We start from the raw sequence: 17,251 nt of genomic DNA, 5'->3' as shown, positions 1-17,251 counted from the left end.
TGTGTTAACATCATCCTGTTTGCATAGTATCTTAGGAAATGGGACAAAACGATTACAAGTCAGTGTTATTTTTTAAAGTTACACGTTGCTCCATACCCTTGAAATCTTAGGTTAAAGTTGACAGTTATTATTCATTGGATATTCTTGCTTAAAATAAAACTTCATAAAAATTTCGATGAACAAGGAAAAAAATATTCTGGGCGTGAGAGGAATATTATGAATTTGGTGTTAGTTCAATGGCACTTGAAGTCTAGCGTTCACCTTTCCTCCCCCAAGTCTTCACAAACCCTCATATCGATACGTGTCAACTGGTCATCATATTTCCCTTCATCAGTCTCTTCGTAGTTACGTGTGTATAGGTGTAAGATGGTGTGGCGGTAACTGTAATTTAGTGTTAGGAGACAATATTATTTTTTAACTGTATAAATAGACTGTGGTTGGTGATGTCGACGAGGCAACATCGGAGAGTTTTATTCTATTTTTTGTTGTTGTTGTCAAGCCGTCAGCTGCAAAACCCACCACCCTGATTACGTTTCATTCTCGACGTGCGGTGTGAGGAACTGGAGAAGTCGCCCACAAAATAACTCATTAAACCCGTGTCGATGATTGAATCAGTTGGGCCTCTGCCAGAACGGAATTTTGAGGGGGGCCCGATAAATTATGCTAGGGCCTTGTGTCGTGTGTGATGGTGTGTTGTGGGTGAGCTTAGCAAGAAAGACGATTATTATTGGTGGTGGTGGGGAGGGGGAGTTCATGGTGTAGAAGGCGTAGTAGAGGTGTGTGAAGGCGGTGGTTTTGTTGGGTGGCTACTGTGTTTAGTGTAGTGGGTGGGTGTACTGTGTTTAGTGTAGTGGGTGGGTGTACTGTGTTTAGTGTAGTGGGTGGGTGTACTGTGTTTAGTGTAGTGGGTGGGTGTACTGTGTTTAGTGGGTGCAGTGGGTGGGTCGATGTGGTGAATTAGAGTACTCAGTGGATTAATGGCTTAATTGATCGTACTCAGGGGGCTGTCTTACTCACTGGACTAATTCTTCGTACTCATATGGGGTTAAGACATCCTACTCATTGGACTAATTGATTGTACTCAAGGGTGTTATCTTATTCAGAGGATTAATTCATCGTACTCAAGGGGTTGACATCGGAGAGAAAGAGTGAATGAAATTATTATTTATCTTCTAGTTGAGTATGATGATAGGGTGATAGGCATTATAGAATTGACCCAACCACCTTTTGAGCATGATAACTATAGTGATATAATCTTACGGTGATATGAAAGACGTCATCATGTTTTGAACTGTTTCGTAAATCATCAACAGCAGCCGAGTGATGTGGGGTGTTGATAGTGTTGATGAAGTCTTCAATTAGTGTGTGTTCACCTGTCTGTACCTGTGTTGTAGAGTGTAAGACTAGCTTCGTCTTGGGTACACATGGCAGCTTTAGCAAGAAGAGAAAAAAAAGTGGTTGATAATTTGATTTCCACTTAACCTCTTTTTCATGGAGTGAAGTGCAAAGTTAATTTCCTCTCTGCTCCAGTTGTTTTTATCTTAAGTGATGCTGAAAGGCGAGTTACTACTACTACTACCAGTATGTGTTAACTTTTCTCTTAAACCTAAATGGTCTCTTATGCAGGTAATGTTTCTGGGTATTTAAATGCTGTTGAAATGCGTTATTTATTCTGTACACATCAGTATTCCGGTTCTCAAAGGTTCTAAAGTTGAATATTCCTCGTAATTAAAGATATAATAATGCATTAAACTGATGAGGTACGCTGAAGCACAAACACAATGACATAAACATTACACTCGACACTCACTTTGCGTCAGTTGTGAGAGCGTATTCAATATTGACTTTATGAATCTTCGGTAAAGAATCTGTATATTGATTCATCCACCTCATGTTTCCCCCACCTCCCTCACAGCCATCATCCACCTCATGTTCCCCACCTCCCTCACAGCCATCATCCACCTCATGTTCTCTACCTCCCTCACAGCCATCATCCACCTCATGTTTCCCCCACCTCCCTCACAGCCATCATCCACCTCATGTTCCCCACCTCCCTCACAGCCTTCTTCAGGAGGAATTTCCAGTCTAGACATCCACGAAAGGTCGGAGACGAAGCTGCCAGTGACAGCGAATGCCGTGCGCAGACATACACAAGAGTCACACCAGGGTCTCCTCATGTGGTTTAGGCTGACGTTAACACTTGTCAGGCCGCTACGCCGATCTCATCAGTCTATCCCATCATGTGAATCGCCACGGGTGATGTTTGCATGACTCCGCTAGAGGGGTCATATAGTGTTGCTCCAGTCTGTCTGTTCGTCGGTCCTTCATTCCGTCCGTTTGTCCAACTCCGAAATTTTAGATAAAGTAACTATTTCTACAGGTTTTATCCGATTGAGTTTAGACATGAGCGATAACCTAACGATTTTGTATTGGATGTCACGGTTAATAAACGTCAAGGTCACATTTAAAGGTCAATGTTTCAAGCTTAGTTAATGCGTTCACTTCATCCTCGTGTGAATATTTGTCTTAATTCCATCACGTGGCTTGGCTTGACCTTCTACCAAAAATCCTACTTAGTGGAGGCCAGAACCCGGTCCCAGCTTAGGTACCCAGGTACTCTTACCATCATTCTCCTAATATACATATTTACTCAGTAGCACCTCATGATCTTGTTCTTGTAGTAACTGATGCAGGCAATGTTGTATTTTGATGACTCTTGTGCAGTGCTTTGATCCGGATTCTTGTGCCTGTATTGTGGTAAAGTTTCCGCCACGCAACTCTAGGTAAAACAAAAATCTTGCAGGTGTTCTAATGCTGTTCTGTAGTTCTCTGTAAACCCTCTGGTGTCCCTTAAAACTGCCCCTTTTTTCTATCCCTATACCACCTATACCTTTCCATTCTTTCCCTTATTGTGTTTTAACGTTCTCCTTATTCCCCTGCACCTCAGTCTCACCATTTCCTCACTTTATCCCTCATCTTCCTCCTTCATTTCTACCCTTCCTTCCTTCCTCCCTCCCTCCCCACCACCACCAGAACCTCGCCTTCCTTCATTTCACCCTTCAACGTCTCCCCTCCCTCCCTCACTTTACCCGTTCACTCCCTCCTCCCCACCCCCTCCAGCCCTGTCTCCCTTTCTCCTCCCTTCCTGCGCCATCCATCTTGTGCGAGCGCTCAGCAGAAACGTTTTTATCCTCTCTTAGAAAACGTTTTTATCCCCTGCTACAGCCCCCCCTACCCCCACCCTCTCCTACAGATCCCCCACCCCAACCCCTCCTACTGCCACCCCATCCTCCACAAACCCCATCTCCTCCCTCCACCACCCTCTCCCTCCTTCACTACCACCCTCCCTCCACCACCCTCCACCACCTCTCCCCTCCACCCTCCCTCCACCATCTCTCCCTCCCTCCACCACCCACTCCCTTCTCTCCCACTCCCCTTTCCGGAGAATAATGGAGGGAGAGACGCGGGGTATTTGTTATTTCCCAAATTAGTGGACTAATCACTCGCGCTGTGGAATTATGCCAGGGCGGAGGACCTTCACTGCCACCACCGCAAGGCTTCAGGGGTGTGTATCACAGAGAGAGAGAGAGAGAGAGAGAGAGAGAGAGAGAGAGAGAGAGAGAGAGAGAGAGAGAGAGAGACGTTACTATTGGTGAAGTGAGAAAGTGAACGCAAGTATACATGGCTAGAAATGTATCTCTTCATCGTGAGAGTTATACTTTATTAGGTTCCCAAGGTCAGGCGCGGAAACTGATGGGTGATCCTTGTCATTCTGCTTAGTGGAGTGATTGAATATTTTCGGCCTGCTAGATGAAGCAAAGTTCATGTCCTTTAGTTGGGCTTGAAATGCTAGTATTTGCTTTCGTCTCTTTATGCATAATAAAAAGTGACAGATCTATGTTCGCTATTAACAGGAACGTAACATTGAGCGACATATTCTTAAGTTTGGCAGAATTAAGTTGTTTGTTCCCGTCATTATCAGTTTAATGATGTTTTGTTTTTAAATCAGGAATTTTAAACACAAAGTGAAGATATTCAGTGGTTACTCCCCTTGTTGTTTGTTTTCCTGCTAGTTCGGGTGATATCCCAGGCGAACCAGCAACCCATGAGATAGGAGGCGAACTGTGTAGTCACTCGGTTATTATATCACCTCTACTGTCCTCTCTTCCGTTTTTGCCAGGTGTATACTCCTGGAACCCGTTCGATGGGTCACCTGGTATTACTTACTCTTATGAATATTATGAATAGTGTTTTAATACTTACGGCATTTCCATTTAGTGATTATCTTTACTCAGTTTAGATCATATTCCTCTTCCCTTTTATTTTACAACACTTTATTTTTATAGTTATTGTCATCCTAAGTCTTTAAGAAATAAACTTTGTATTACTTTACACCACATAAATTTTTGTCTCGGTAACTCTTGTATTCTTCATATAGTGTTTAGAATAATCTTTGTCTGTTTGATTTCCTCAGGGCCCGCTTGTCCTCACCTGATTGACGCATTTTTTGTACTTGTGCTCTTTTTAAGCTGCATATTGTGGCCAGTGACTATGATTTTATACCGTTTGTTTTGAAATTAAAAAAAATGGGTAATAAGTAACGGTGTGGGTTGGTCTTATGGCCAACATCGTATAGGATGTATTAAAAAAAATATTCCGTAACTGATAAAAGCCTTTTCGGTCAGTCAGACAGTTAGAAAAGACAGTCATTGGTCTTCAGGATACAACCAAATATTCATGCAGATCCCTTGGTTGCCTCGAGGTGCCACGGGAAATGTCTATTAAGAGTCTCCATGAACCTCTCAGTCGTCCACCCAGTCCAGTATAGTTCATGTATGGGAGGCGCGAAGTGCTCTCTGGTGGTCATATAGTGTCACCTGGCAACCAGTCCCGTCCACAAGATCTTATCATTAAACCGTATCATATGAACCTCCCAAGATTAATGAATTGCGTGGAGGGCGGTACAAGGCCGTGGAGTCATGTATGAACTATACCAGTGTGAACTATACGGCGTTAATAAGTACAGACAAGTGGGAGTCGCTCAAGAACAGTTGGGACCTTACCAGTATGAGGCGTACGAGAGCAATAAATTACTGGAGGACCGTGCCAGTATGAGCCGTACCCGAGTAATAAATTACGGAGAGGATCTGGCTGACAAGAGAAGCGGCCGGCCGCCCTCGTATGGCCGGATGCATCTGTCTTGCCTGCAGTTTCACAACATTTGAAATTCGTGAAAATGAAAGGTAGAGTAATTTTCTAAATGCCATCATATGACTACCAACTCTGATATATTTTTTTCATTTTCCTGTTGCAATAATTTCACTGGATACAAACGACTGCCCGAGGCGTAGGAGCATGTACTGTACAGTGCACGGTACTGTGTGAAAATAAATATATTGTAATAATATGTTTGAGAAACATGAAGTAGAGCCTGTTGCTATTCCCGTATATTTGTAGATTGTTAAAGCAAAATATTTTGAATATATTAGAAATATAAGAGCACACATCTTTATTAGCGTGACGATAAGTTTCAGATGTGTGTGTGAGGTGTTGGAATACCAGAAAGAAATATATGTACAGTGTGTAGTGTCGGGTTGTTGTGAGAGTAACATCACATTATTCCAACAGAAACTGATGTAAATTTGTTATTTTTAATGAGTTCCTTTTGGAAACTGTGTAACTATCAGACATCGAGGACAATACACTCCTCTTATCTCACCCCCACATTATTACGAATTGCTTGTTATAACCATATTGAGTTCATTGATATAAACGCAAGGGCGTGTCTGTAGATGAGGACAGCGGGAGGAGGAGAGATATACGGGGGATGCTTTTATTGCATTTCGGTTTTATTTATTTTCCTATTCTATAAATGTCTTGAAATTTGTTAAGTGTACTGATGCATTCATTGTTCAGCTAGTTTCTCTCTCTCTCTTCCCAAGGAATATAAAAACTTGATATAACTTGTATTTTTTTAGCCATCCGATAATTTATTGAGGAGATTTCCTGTGTTTTTTAGGTTACATAGTGAATTATTGGTAGAAAGTTCGTGGCTTCGTAACCTAGAAGTTGTCATCATCATGATTTAGCTCTTTACCGTACCGTGATTTCATATTTTTAAAATGCTTTTGTTTTCGTATTTTTTACTTTAAACCTCATTATTTATACCGCTAAGTTAATTTATTTCAAGAAACTTTGATCTGAATTTGAAGTTACGAAAGTTCCTGTTGCGCATGATAAACTTTTTTTTTTAAACTGCTTTAGGGATAAGAGCCATTACCTAAAGGCTTTATATGAAATTTTGGCCAAATTTCTCTATTATGAGGTAGATAGAATGGAAAAAAAGTGAAATTCTCAAACTACTTTTCAGTATTTTTTGCTGGTATTTTCAGATATGAAGATTAATTATAACCAAAGTTTTGCGTTTACTGGGTTGACTAGTTTACATTATTATTATTATTATTATTATTATTATTATTATTATTATTATTATTATTATTATTATTATTATTATTATTATTATTATTATTATTATTATTATTAGGTCTTGGGTGTAAAGAATTATAAAAGTGTTGGCTGTTTTATTAAGAACATTACACATCATCTGCGTAAGTTAGCTAAACAATGTACTCAAATAATGGGTCTGTAGTCATTATTAATTGTTTATGGTACTCCCCTCAGACACCTCGTGCTGGTCTGGGAGGAAGAGTGGGAGATCCTGAAGGATTTGTACCCTCCTGATCACATCATCACCGCCGTCTACACCGAATCCGGCATCCTCCTCACGCAGCCAGGTGAGTACCCCGTGTGTGTGTGTGTGTGTGTGTGTGTGTGTGTGTGTGTGTGTGTGTGTGGTACAGGGCCTCTTTTGTTTACGTGCGTTGTTTGTTATGGCGTTTTGTGGATGCCTGTCAGGTTTTTGACACTCAGGTGATGTGTTTTTATCCCACTGAGGTGATCTGTTGTCGATCCCACTCAGGTGATTTGTTGTGTATCCCAATCAGGTGATCTGTTGTCTATCCCACTCAAGTGATATATATATTTTTTATCCCACTCAGGTGATCTATTTTCTCTCCCACTCAGTGATCAATGATGTGTCACTCAGGTGATGTATAGCGGGACGGGGAGGAACATGGTTGGATGTGTGGATGGGTGTTTAGGGGCGGGGCAAGGGGCAGACAGATGGGTTGGTGGGCAGGAAGGAGCAAAGGCTAGGAGGGTGGGGCGTGGTAGTGGGTCGGTGGGTAGTGAAAATGCAAGGGTGGGTTGGTGAGTGGGAGAAGGGTGGATGGACGGGCGGGGGCACGGCAAGGATGGGTGGGTCGGGGGGCCGCCCACCAACTTGCGACAAACTTGGGAACACTTTTTGTCTACTTCCTCTTCCTCTCCATCACCCACCGTTCTCTGTTTCTGAGAGAGAGAGAGAGAGAGAGAGAGTGAGTTCAGATTTGTATGAACTGTAATTATATATTAATAAGTATTTTTGTACTCTTGTGTTTCTGCATGTATGCGTATGCTTTCGTGTGTGTGTGTGTGTAATAATAATAATGATAATAATTAACGATTTATTGAAAAAATTCTGCAACCCGAAGGCTGAAAATATACATTAGACATAAATGACTTATTACATACATTGGTGGTTTAACAAAAGCCTTCATTAGAGAAAGGTAAAGGAACATACAGTGAACATACAGATTAATGTAGGTGTTGAACAGCAAACTCGTAGTGTAGTAACTCCTCCCAGATGGTGTTAGGAGGAACTCACGTGGTGTAGTAGTTCCCTCAGATGGTGTTATGAGGGACCTGGCGTGGTAATTCCCTCGCAGATGGTGTTACGAGGGGCCTCACGTGGTGTGTGTGTGTGTGTGTGTGTGTGTGTGTGTGTGTGTGTGTGTGTGTGTGTGTGTGTGTGTGTGTGTGTTTTAATATCTAGCTCATGGTTGGTGGGTACATAGTGTTAATGGGAGTACCGTGTGTCGTGATGATGAGATAGATGGCCTGTCCACAGCAGCATCCTCGTATATGCACACAGTGTTATTTGTCCGTGCCCCGAGGTGACTCAGCCCGATGAAAAACGCCAGATTACTGAGATGGCTTCAACTGTACAATGTTACAGCAGCATAAAACACACACACACACGTCTTCAATAGTCTCGACAGCTACCACATAATTTTACAATAAAACAACTGAACAAACACAGAACCTTTTTATATTTAATTTTATTTCTTCTGAAGTAATTAATGTTTTATGTAATATTAATCTTCGTTCATTGATTTTATTTATTCATTACATTTTATTGTCGTCTTTGTTTACTTGTGCCCATTACGTAGACTAGACCGACATTGGTATGGTGAAATAATCCATCTGTCAGGAATATAATTTAACGTGATTCACTGGGGGATTTATAGTGTTATAAGGACTGTGTATATGACCTTAATACAATGGGTTATTAGAGTTGATTTTATACATTCTGTTTTTACACTGACACAGTATTATAGTCAGGGGGAATAATGTATGTATGGTGTGTGTGTGTGTGTGTGTGTGTGTGTGTGTGTGTGTGTGTGTGTGGGGAGAAGAGGAAAGGAGAAGAAGTGGATGGGGGGTGGGAGGTGGGAGAGTGGATGGAGGGGGTGAGGAGGGTGATGGGTAAGAAGGGGAGGGTAAGCGAGGAGGGGATAGTGATGGTAAAAGAGGGAGATGGGTGGAAGGAAGGTAGAGAGGATGGAGGGGGTGGTGGAGGTGATGGTGTGAAGAAGGAGGGAGGAGTGTAGGGAGGGGTGAGGATGGGTGTGAAGAAGGGAGGGGAAGGGAGTGTGAAAGGGGAGAGAGGGGGGGGATGATTTAGGATGGCCCGGAGCAGGACATTTGTTGGCAACTTGTAGTGGTGATGCCACAGAGACCCCGCCAGGTGATAACACACAGCCAGGGGGCAGTGCTGGCCGTCCACCTACCACCCACACCACTGACCTCCCACCCACCCATCCACCACCCACACCACTAGCCCCGCCGCCCATCCATCGCTCACACCACTACCCCTTCCCACCCACCGCCCATACCACTACCCCTCTCCTCTACCCCCCCTCACACCCACCGCCCACACCACTCCCCCCGCCCACCCCACCAACCCCAGTCCATCAACCCAAACCTTCCCTGGCCTCTTTGTTTGAACGCGATAAAATACGAAACAGACTCAAAATATACTTCTTCTTTTAAGGAAATGTATCGTGTATTTACAGCTAATGACAGGAACCAGTTTTATTCGTGGTGTGATTTTGAATACCTGTACAGTACACGTGATAAACAAGAGCACGGGAGTTGTTATTCTTTCTTCCCGCCCCTCCCCACGCTTCCCTCTCTCCCTTCCACACTCCCTTCCTCTCCACACTCCCCTTCCTCTCCACACTCCCCTTCCTCTCCACACTTCCCTTCCCTCTCGACACCTCCCCTTCCTCTCCACACTTCCTTTCCTCCCCACAGTTCCTCCTTTCCTCCACACTTCCCTTCCTCTCCATACTTCCCTTCCTCTCCACACTTCCCTTCCTCTCCATACTTCCCTTCCTCTCCACACTTCCCTTCCTCTCCACACTTCCCTTCCTCGTGTTATTAGGATTATCCCCATTTCCTTGCTTCCATCCTCCTCACTTTCCTTCCTCGTGTGGCTCTATTCCCTCTCCTTGGCCCTTCACCTTCTTCCTCATCTTCCGTCTCCACTTCCTTTTATTCCCTCTTTTTTATCTCCCTCTTTCTCACTTCCTTTCCACGCCTCTTTATTATTATCTTTTCATCTCCCTAATACACTTGCTTTTATCCTCTCTCCCTCTCCCACGTGCTTTTATCCTCCTCTCCCACGTGTTCTTATCCTCCTCTCCCACGTGTGCCTTATCCTACCCCTCCCCACGTGCCTATCCTCCTCCCTCCCACGTGCTTTTATCCTCCCTCCCCACGTGCTTTTATCCTTCCCTCCCACGTGCATTTGTCCTCCCCTCTCCCACGTGCATTTGTCCTCCCCCTCTCCCACGTGCTCTTATCCTCCTCCTCTCCCACGTGCTCTTATCCTACGTGCTCTTATCCTCCTCCTCTCCCACGTGCTCTTATCCTACCCCTCTCCCACCTCTCACATAATCTTCAATAGTGTTTCCTTTGGCATGCCTTCCTTTGACTCTTGAAGGTCTGTCCAAAGGAGCTCTCACTTCCTCTTTCGTATCCCTGAAGGAACCCCCCTCACAGGAACCTCCCCCCCCTCCCCCCTTGAAGCAGTTCCTCTTAGGTATACTCTCTCTCTCTCTCCTCCAAGGCACCACTCTCTATGTACCTTCTTTGTTTACCTCCTCCAAGAAGCATCATGGAGGTGGTCTGTTCTTTGCTCGCTCTCTCTATCACTCATAAGAAACCCACTTTGTTACCCCTGCTTCCACCCCTTCAGGAGAGAACCCCATTACCCTTTAGCGACCCCTTGCCTTTGTTTCCTCCTCACGACACCCTCCCTCATCTTTCTACCCTCTCCTCACTCTCCAACAATTTTACCCTACCCCCCGTCCCTTCTGCTCTCTATCCCTCCTTCCTTTTCTCCCTTTATCCCACCCACCCTCCTTTCCTCCCTCCCCCCTCCCTTCTCTTTTTTACCCCCCCTCACTACCTCATTTTCTCCCTTTTCCCCCTCCCTCCCTCCCTCACTCTCCCTTTCTCCAACATCTCCCAAACTCTGACTGTGTTTTTGTGCTACCCTCGGCCCTGCTCCCATCTTTCGCAGCTTCGCAATAGTTTTTTTGGGGGGTCCACCCGTGCCTCTTCCTTCCCGTATCCGTCTTCCCTTCTTCCATAACCTCATCCACTTTTGTTTCTTTCTTTCGTACTTTCGTCCTTACTGTGGTTAGTCTTCGTCCTCGTCCTTATTATGGTTAGTCTTCGTCCTTGTCCTTACTTTCCTCAGTGTAGTAATTCGTCACGTCTTTTTGGGTTTTTCTCTTCGTCACGTCTCTTTGGTTCATCTCTTCTTCACGTCTCTGTGGTTCGTCTCTTCTTCACGTCTCTGTGGTTCGTCTCTTCTTCACGTCTCTGTGGTTCGTCTCTTCTTCACGTCTCTGTGGTTCGTCTCTTCTTCACACCTCTGCAGTTCATCTCTTCTTCACGTCTCTGGTTCATCTCTTCTTCACGTCTCTGTGGTTCATCTCTTCTTCACGTCTCTTCGTCACGTCTCTGTGGTTCGTCTTCCCCGTTCGAGTTTTTCTTTACCTTGTATTGATCACATTCACACGTTAACATTTTTATTCAATTTACCCATCCAGTGTCGTCGTCGTCGTCGTCATTATCGTCTTCCTTTTCCTCGTCGTCCTCCTCGTCCTCCTACCCTCCCTCCTCCTCTTCCTCCTCTCCGTCCTACCCACCTCCCTCTTTCCGTGATAGTGTAAAAGCCAACCAAAATCTAGTTCATATTAAGGTTATCTGAACGCCTCTACTACTTTTTCTCTGTTGTTTTGTGAAGGCTCTTGTGTACCCGTTAAAAGTGATTCTGTTTACATATTACATCAACTAATGAATGTATCTCCTGTTGGAACGAGACTTAGGGTGTGTACTTAAAGGTAGGGTGTGTACTCTGTTGGCCCAGCATATGTTTTTGTTGTGGTGTGTTAGTGGGGTGTACCGGGCCATGGGTGTGTCGTGTGCCGGGCCATGGGTGTGTCGTGTGCCGGTCCATGGGTGTGTCGTGTGCCGGTCCATGGGTGTGTCGTGTACCGGGCCATGGATCACATTTGTATGGTGCACCTGCCACCTACTGTGAGGATGAAGGCCACTGTGTAGGTTCTCTAGCCTTGATTTTACTCCTTATGGTATTACATTTTATGGTCTTTGTAAAATTATGATAACAATGACGTTTAGTTTTTGTCTGTTTATTCCGAGATGTGAGATGTGTTCCAAAGTAAGAGAGGGAATTACCTTGGTTATTTATCCTAATTTATTTTATTTTATTTTAATTTATTTATTTTATTTTTTTGCTTTTTCCCAGGAAAGATTTTTTCTTTTTTGTTAGTGATGTAAAATTTACTCTCTCTCTCTCTCTCTCTCTCTCTCTCTCTCTCTCTCTCTCTCTCTCCAATAAGAAAATTACATGAATAGCAAATCAACTTAAGGCGTTTTTGAAATTGTAAATTGTCGCTCATGACTAATATGGTGAAGTAAAGCAGGAAGTGCATTTTGTGTTGACGAGATGACAACTGTGATAACCAGAGGCATGGTAACAAAGTGAAGGGGTCTTAGTGCAAAGGTTCTTGTATGCAGTCTGTAAGAAAGTTAATTGTTCTAATAGACTCCGGGAAACAAACGGATTAACTGAATGTATTACCTACGGCTGGGAAAGGCCTCAGAGGTTGAGGAACGCTGGAGGGAAGAGGGGAGACTAAGGCAGGCGGGAGAGAGGGAGAGGGTAGGTGAAGGCCCGCTGGCGTGCCACTGGTAAACTGATTACAGAGTGACGGGGGAACTGGCCGGGTTTTCCCTCACTTGATGATAGAGTCGAGTGGGCAATGGTCAGAGCAAGATGGATGGTAGCGTCAACTTGCCTCGTTAAGGGGGAAAGCTTCTTGTGGAAACTACACCATAGTTTCCTCTTGCCTGTTGACTCTTGCTGGTAGTGGCACCTTCGTCTTAGCGTGGTGGGAGTGCTTGGTTATGTATGTAGCTCTCGGGGCGTAAAATGAAGGTGGAAGCCTAAGCATTCCCTGGAGAGTAACAGAGGTACACACACACACACACAGAGCTTTTAAGTCTGACATTCATACCATAACTTAAACGACAAGAAATTAGTGGAGACAATATTAATTTAGTTATACCCATGGTTTCCGTCCCTCCTTACCACTCTACTCTCTTAGAACAGTCACAGAGTTAACCCGACACATCGTATAGGAAGCTCTTGTGATGGCGGTGGCTGATAAGACTGAGGGGTTGTAGGGAGTGATGAGTGTATGGTTAGTGTGTGTGTGTGTGTGTGTGTGTGTGGAGGCATAGTAATTTGCAAGTAAAGCATGGACCTAGTTTGCAGTGTGTGAGTGGGTTATCAGAGAAATGGAATGCTTGCTTTTGATATGCCTACTTGTTATGATAGCTGTATAGACCGGATGATAAGCGTCTGGGTGGACTTTTAAAGACGGGTTACATACTGGTAAGGTGATAAAGAACTGGAACTGTTAATTAGACGTGTTAGTGGTGTATAGTTCAGTCGTTAAAGGTTTGAATAGGTTGTACTCTCTCTCTCTCTCTCTCTCTCTCTCTCTCTCTCTCTCTCTCTCTCTCTCTCTCTCTCTCTCTCTCTCTCTCTACTCTCTCTCTCTCTCTCTCTCTCTCTCTCTCTCTCTATATATATATATATATATCTATCTATCTATCTATCTTGCGTAATGGAAAGGAAATAGTTGAGGTCGCCAAGTAAACATAAAGAGACTCAGTCGTCAACTCGGCCAGCTCCTGAAGTCATTGATCCAAGGCACATACCTCGTCCTTCTTAACCCGACCATGATGAACTGACTCTTCTTTCCCCCTTGTTTATTTTACTCGGCCTTAGTGACTCTTATACCGTATAAACCTTCAGTCATCTCTCTTCAATGACTCTCCCTTCTCTCTCCCTCTCCCTGGTGAAGCTTGTTTAGGTGTTTTGGCATTTGACTGTGCTTCATATTCAGTTTTTGTTCCAATCGTTGATCTGCTCTACGAAAATCGACTCATTATCAGTCAGGGCAACTGTTTGTGGGTTTGTCACATGAGAGAGAGAGAGAGAGAGCTACGTTATCCCTGGGTTGGGTGGCTTGACGGGTGGCCGGGCTCGTCACCCACCTCCTCCTTTCACGCGCCAAAATAAGAGATTGGTATCGTGCAGGGAGTGTGCCATGTGCCACTCTGCCTGGAACACCTTTTCATCCTACCACACCGGCCTTTGTGTTTTTTTTTTTCACCTCACAAGCGAAAGGTGAGGCGGCTAGGGAAACTTAAAAGAGTAGACGTAGGTTGTGTACCCATTAGCCAAGTGTGTGTGTGTGTGTGTGTGTGTTGACATCCTATTGTTGCCGAATTCGAACGAGGAAACTAATATATCGTGTATAAGCTAACAGCCTGAAACAGTGACCAAGGAACTGAATTAGCACTAAGTCTTATAATACCGTATGGCCGTCATGGCAAACATTCATTATTTAAGTAGATATATCGGTTACACAAATATACATTAATGGCTAAAATCTTACTCTATGCTTCTCACTCAGATATCAGCTCAATATGTTGTTGTGGTCAGCTGTCCGTCTCTGAACTGTTCACATTTTCATTATCTCAAAAACTGCTGAGTCGCTTGTATTGAAACTGTTGAAATGTGTAGGACAATAGCGTTTACTATCCCTATTGAAGTTAAGGACCCATGGACCTTTTTATGTGAAAACAGTAATAGTTTTTGTGTCGTAGAGGGTTTTAGGGGAGACTGATTCTGTGTATAAGAGGGCATATAGATCTTTATACAGAATACTTTTTATATAACTACGTTTAAGGTATGGGGAGAAGATGATTGATATAACTTGAAGTCGGTATTGATCGACAAGATGAAGTGTCGAAAACAATGGTGTTGCCAGTCCCCAAGTGGAGCATTACTTGTGGGGAGCAACAGGTCCTGCATGGGTATTGAGGGCGTTGGTGTTGCCAGCTATAGGTACCAAGGTGAACTTCAGCTTATACGTATTAGCAACTGATAATATATAGAATTGGAGTCCATTACCAACTTAAATTATGGATTACCGAAGTCATTGTAGATAAGTTCGTCGATTTTCAAATTATAGATAAAAAGTTCCCGTTAAAAATTGCAGGTAGAGACACATTTTTAATTACTTTAGTTGTTTTATATTCAACGTATTATTAACGGCACTAATACGTGTTTATTGCGTTTTGGAACAATAGATTGGACATTCTTGTAAACAGTTTGGCTAATCGGTAATTTTATTTTTATTCCTTTTATACCTTCTTTTGTAGATTTATTGTACCGTTTTTTCTCGATCAGATTGACGAATTGAATTGCAATAAATATAGTAGTAGTAGTAGTACACGACATTCATTCCCAAATCCATGACCAGAAGGTATTTCGACATTAAGAAATATATTTAATCTTGAAACTTTTAATTTTGTTAAAAGGTTCATTAAATGTGTTTTTAATCACACTCATTCAGGTTGTGGGGTAAAAACGATGCATTTAACTTAGTCTCCTCCTAGCCTTCCCTTCTAGGCTTGTAGTGTCTATCTATATAATGATGAAAAGGAGGCACGTGTGTCAGTACCAGTGTCTGTCTGAATCTGATTGGTCTAAAGGATATTGTATCGTATTCGACATGTAGACTTGTACAGAATAACTTCCCCAGCCTCCCAAAACGCACACACTTCAGGCATAGGGAAATTTATGTGAAATTGACGGTTCTTAAGTATACCGTCTAGTGAATGAAGTTCGAGCATCGTTCTCTGTGATAATTTGGGAGGCTTGTAGAAAACGGGGTGTAGGGAGAGTGGGATACTCCTTTATTTATATGAAAGATCTGGTGAAGACAATGATGACGTCTAATACAGTAATGAAACACATGTAAATGATCACCAGTCGTTAAAAACACTCAAACTGTATGTCAAATTAACCTGTGAAGTTGTAAATGGTAAAGATATTTGAGGCTAGATAGAGAGATAGATATTTATTCAGTGGAGAGGGGCGCATTACCTCACCCGTAAGATGTGCTGTGGCAGTTTATCTCTCTCTCTCTCTCTCTCTCTCTCTCTCTCTCTCTCTCTCTCTCTCTCTGACCGCCTGTTATTTCTCACCATCAATGAAATGCCTTTGTTATCTTCACCTTCATACTTGTCACCACCATCATCACTTTCATCATCATCATCACCACCCGTCATTACCCTCATTATCACCACAACCATAATCACCCTCGTCACCTTCGTCTCCATCATCATCATCATCGTCGCCAGGATGGTCGTCGGCGTCAGGTTCGCCGCCGCGCCTCCCCCCTCCGCCGGGTCCTCGCCCCTCCTCCTCCCCCCCTCCACGTTTTTCCCCGCTGCTAAGACGAAGACGAAGGGGAAAAAAAAATCAAAAAAGGGTAATGGGGCGCAGCAGTTTTTGTGCCTGTGTGTGTGTGTGTGTGTGTGTGTGTGTGTGTGTGTGTGTGTGTGTGTGTGTGTGTTGCTCACTCCCTGACTGTCTGCTTCGTCTCGGCAATCTTATCTAACACCTTCACCGTCACCTTCGTCTCTCTCTCTCTCACCTCCTTCATCGACTCACTCTCCCTGTCTCACCTTCCCATCACCGCCGGCTGTTGCTGCTGTGTGTGTCGCTACCAAGGCCGTCCCTCCTAGCCTGCCTGCCGGTCACTTGCCTATGCTCGAGCGCCTCACCCGATATATCTCTTGACAGATACTATCCTGATTGGCCTATGGTAGAGGCCGGACGCCCAAGTTGCGTGTACGTCACTCACTGATGCCGTCGTCACCAAAGTTATCACCCCCTCCCTCCTCTAACTCCTCCCCATCTTTTCCCCTCTCCTAACTCCCCTCCCCTAACTCCTCTCCCCCATCTTTTTTCCCTCTCCTAACTCCCCTCCCCTAAGTCACCTCCCCCTATCTTTTTCAGAATCGAGTATAATTTTGTTACCTTTAAATCCCAGGACAATTTGACGTCATGTGCCATCTCTTAGTGCAAATTTCAGACCCCCCTTTTTTTTAGTTTATTTCCATGAGAAAAAAATAAGAATTTTTTTTTAGCTTCACAGACATTAGAAAATATCTCCCTGGCGACACTCATCTAGTCAGCAGAAATTATGATCGTTAATACATATTTGACTCCTACAGTTCTGAAGCCAGATAAAAGTTGTTTCAATGTCGTCACTGGTACAATTTTGCCTCCATAACTTAATACAATATAAATCTGTATGGGGAATTAACTAATATATTTAACTTGGTATTAACCTTGAGAATACTGTCCTGGTGACGGCTGGTATGTAATTAACGTCACCCGTCTTTGTCCCGTCTTGTTCCGTCCCGTCTCTCGTCCCGTCCCGTCCCGTCTGGCAATTGTCTTGGTATCTTTTACTCAAACTTTGTCTTCCATCATGAAAAAAAACCCCAATTAGTTTGTGTAATTTATTAAAACTATTTTGACCACTGTTCATAGTTTAGGTTACAGTATTACAGTCATCATTATTAAAAAGTGTTTGAAATTATGAAGTATTTATTTGGTTAA

The 17,251-nt window shown here is 43.6% G+C and overlaps 1 protein-coding gene across 2 annotated transcripts in view; it reads left to right on the top strand.

Annotated features, from left to right (window-relative positions):
- LOC121865766 overlaps window positions 1–17,251 on the top strand; it is a 125,708-nt gene that overhangs the window by 40,024 nt on the left and 68,433 nt on the right. For both annotated transcript variants that reach the window (XR_006088815.1, XM_042365318.1), the window contains exon 15: window positions 6,682–6,794. Coding sequence is in view for 1 of the 2 variants with exons in the window: in XM_042365318.1 (XP_042221252.1) it covers window positions 6,682–6,794 (113 nt within the window). In the remaining variant the exon portion in view is untranslated. The remainder of the gene's footprint in view (window positions 1–6,681; window positions 6,795–17,251) is intronic.

Source organism: Homarus americanus, unplaced genomic scaffold, assembly GCF_018991925.1.
Source record: "Homarus americanus isolate GMGI-L3 unplaced genomic scaffold, GMGI_Hamer_2.0 scaffold13495, whole genome shotgun sequence".
Lineage (NCBI taxonomy): Eukaryota > Metazoa > Arthropoda > Malacostraca > Decapoda > Nephropidae > Homarus > Homarus americanus.
This window is presented reverse-complemented; position numbering and strand designations above follow the sequence as displayed.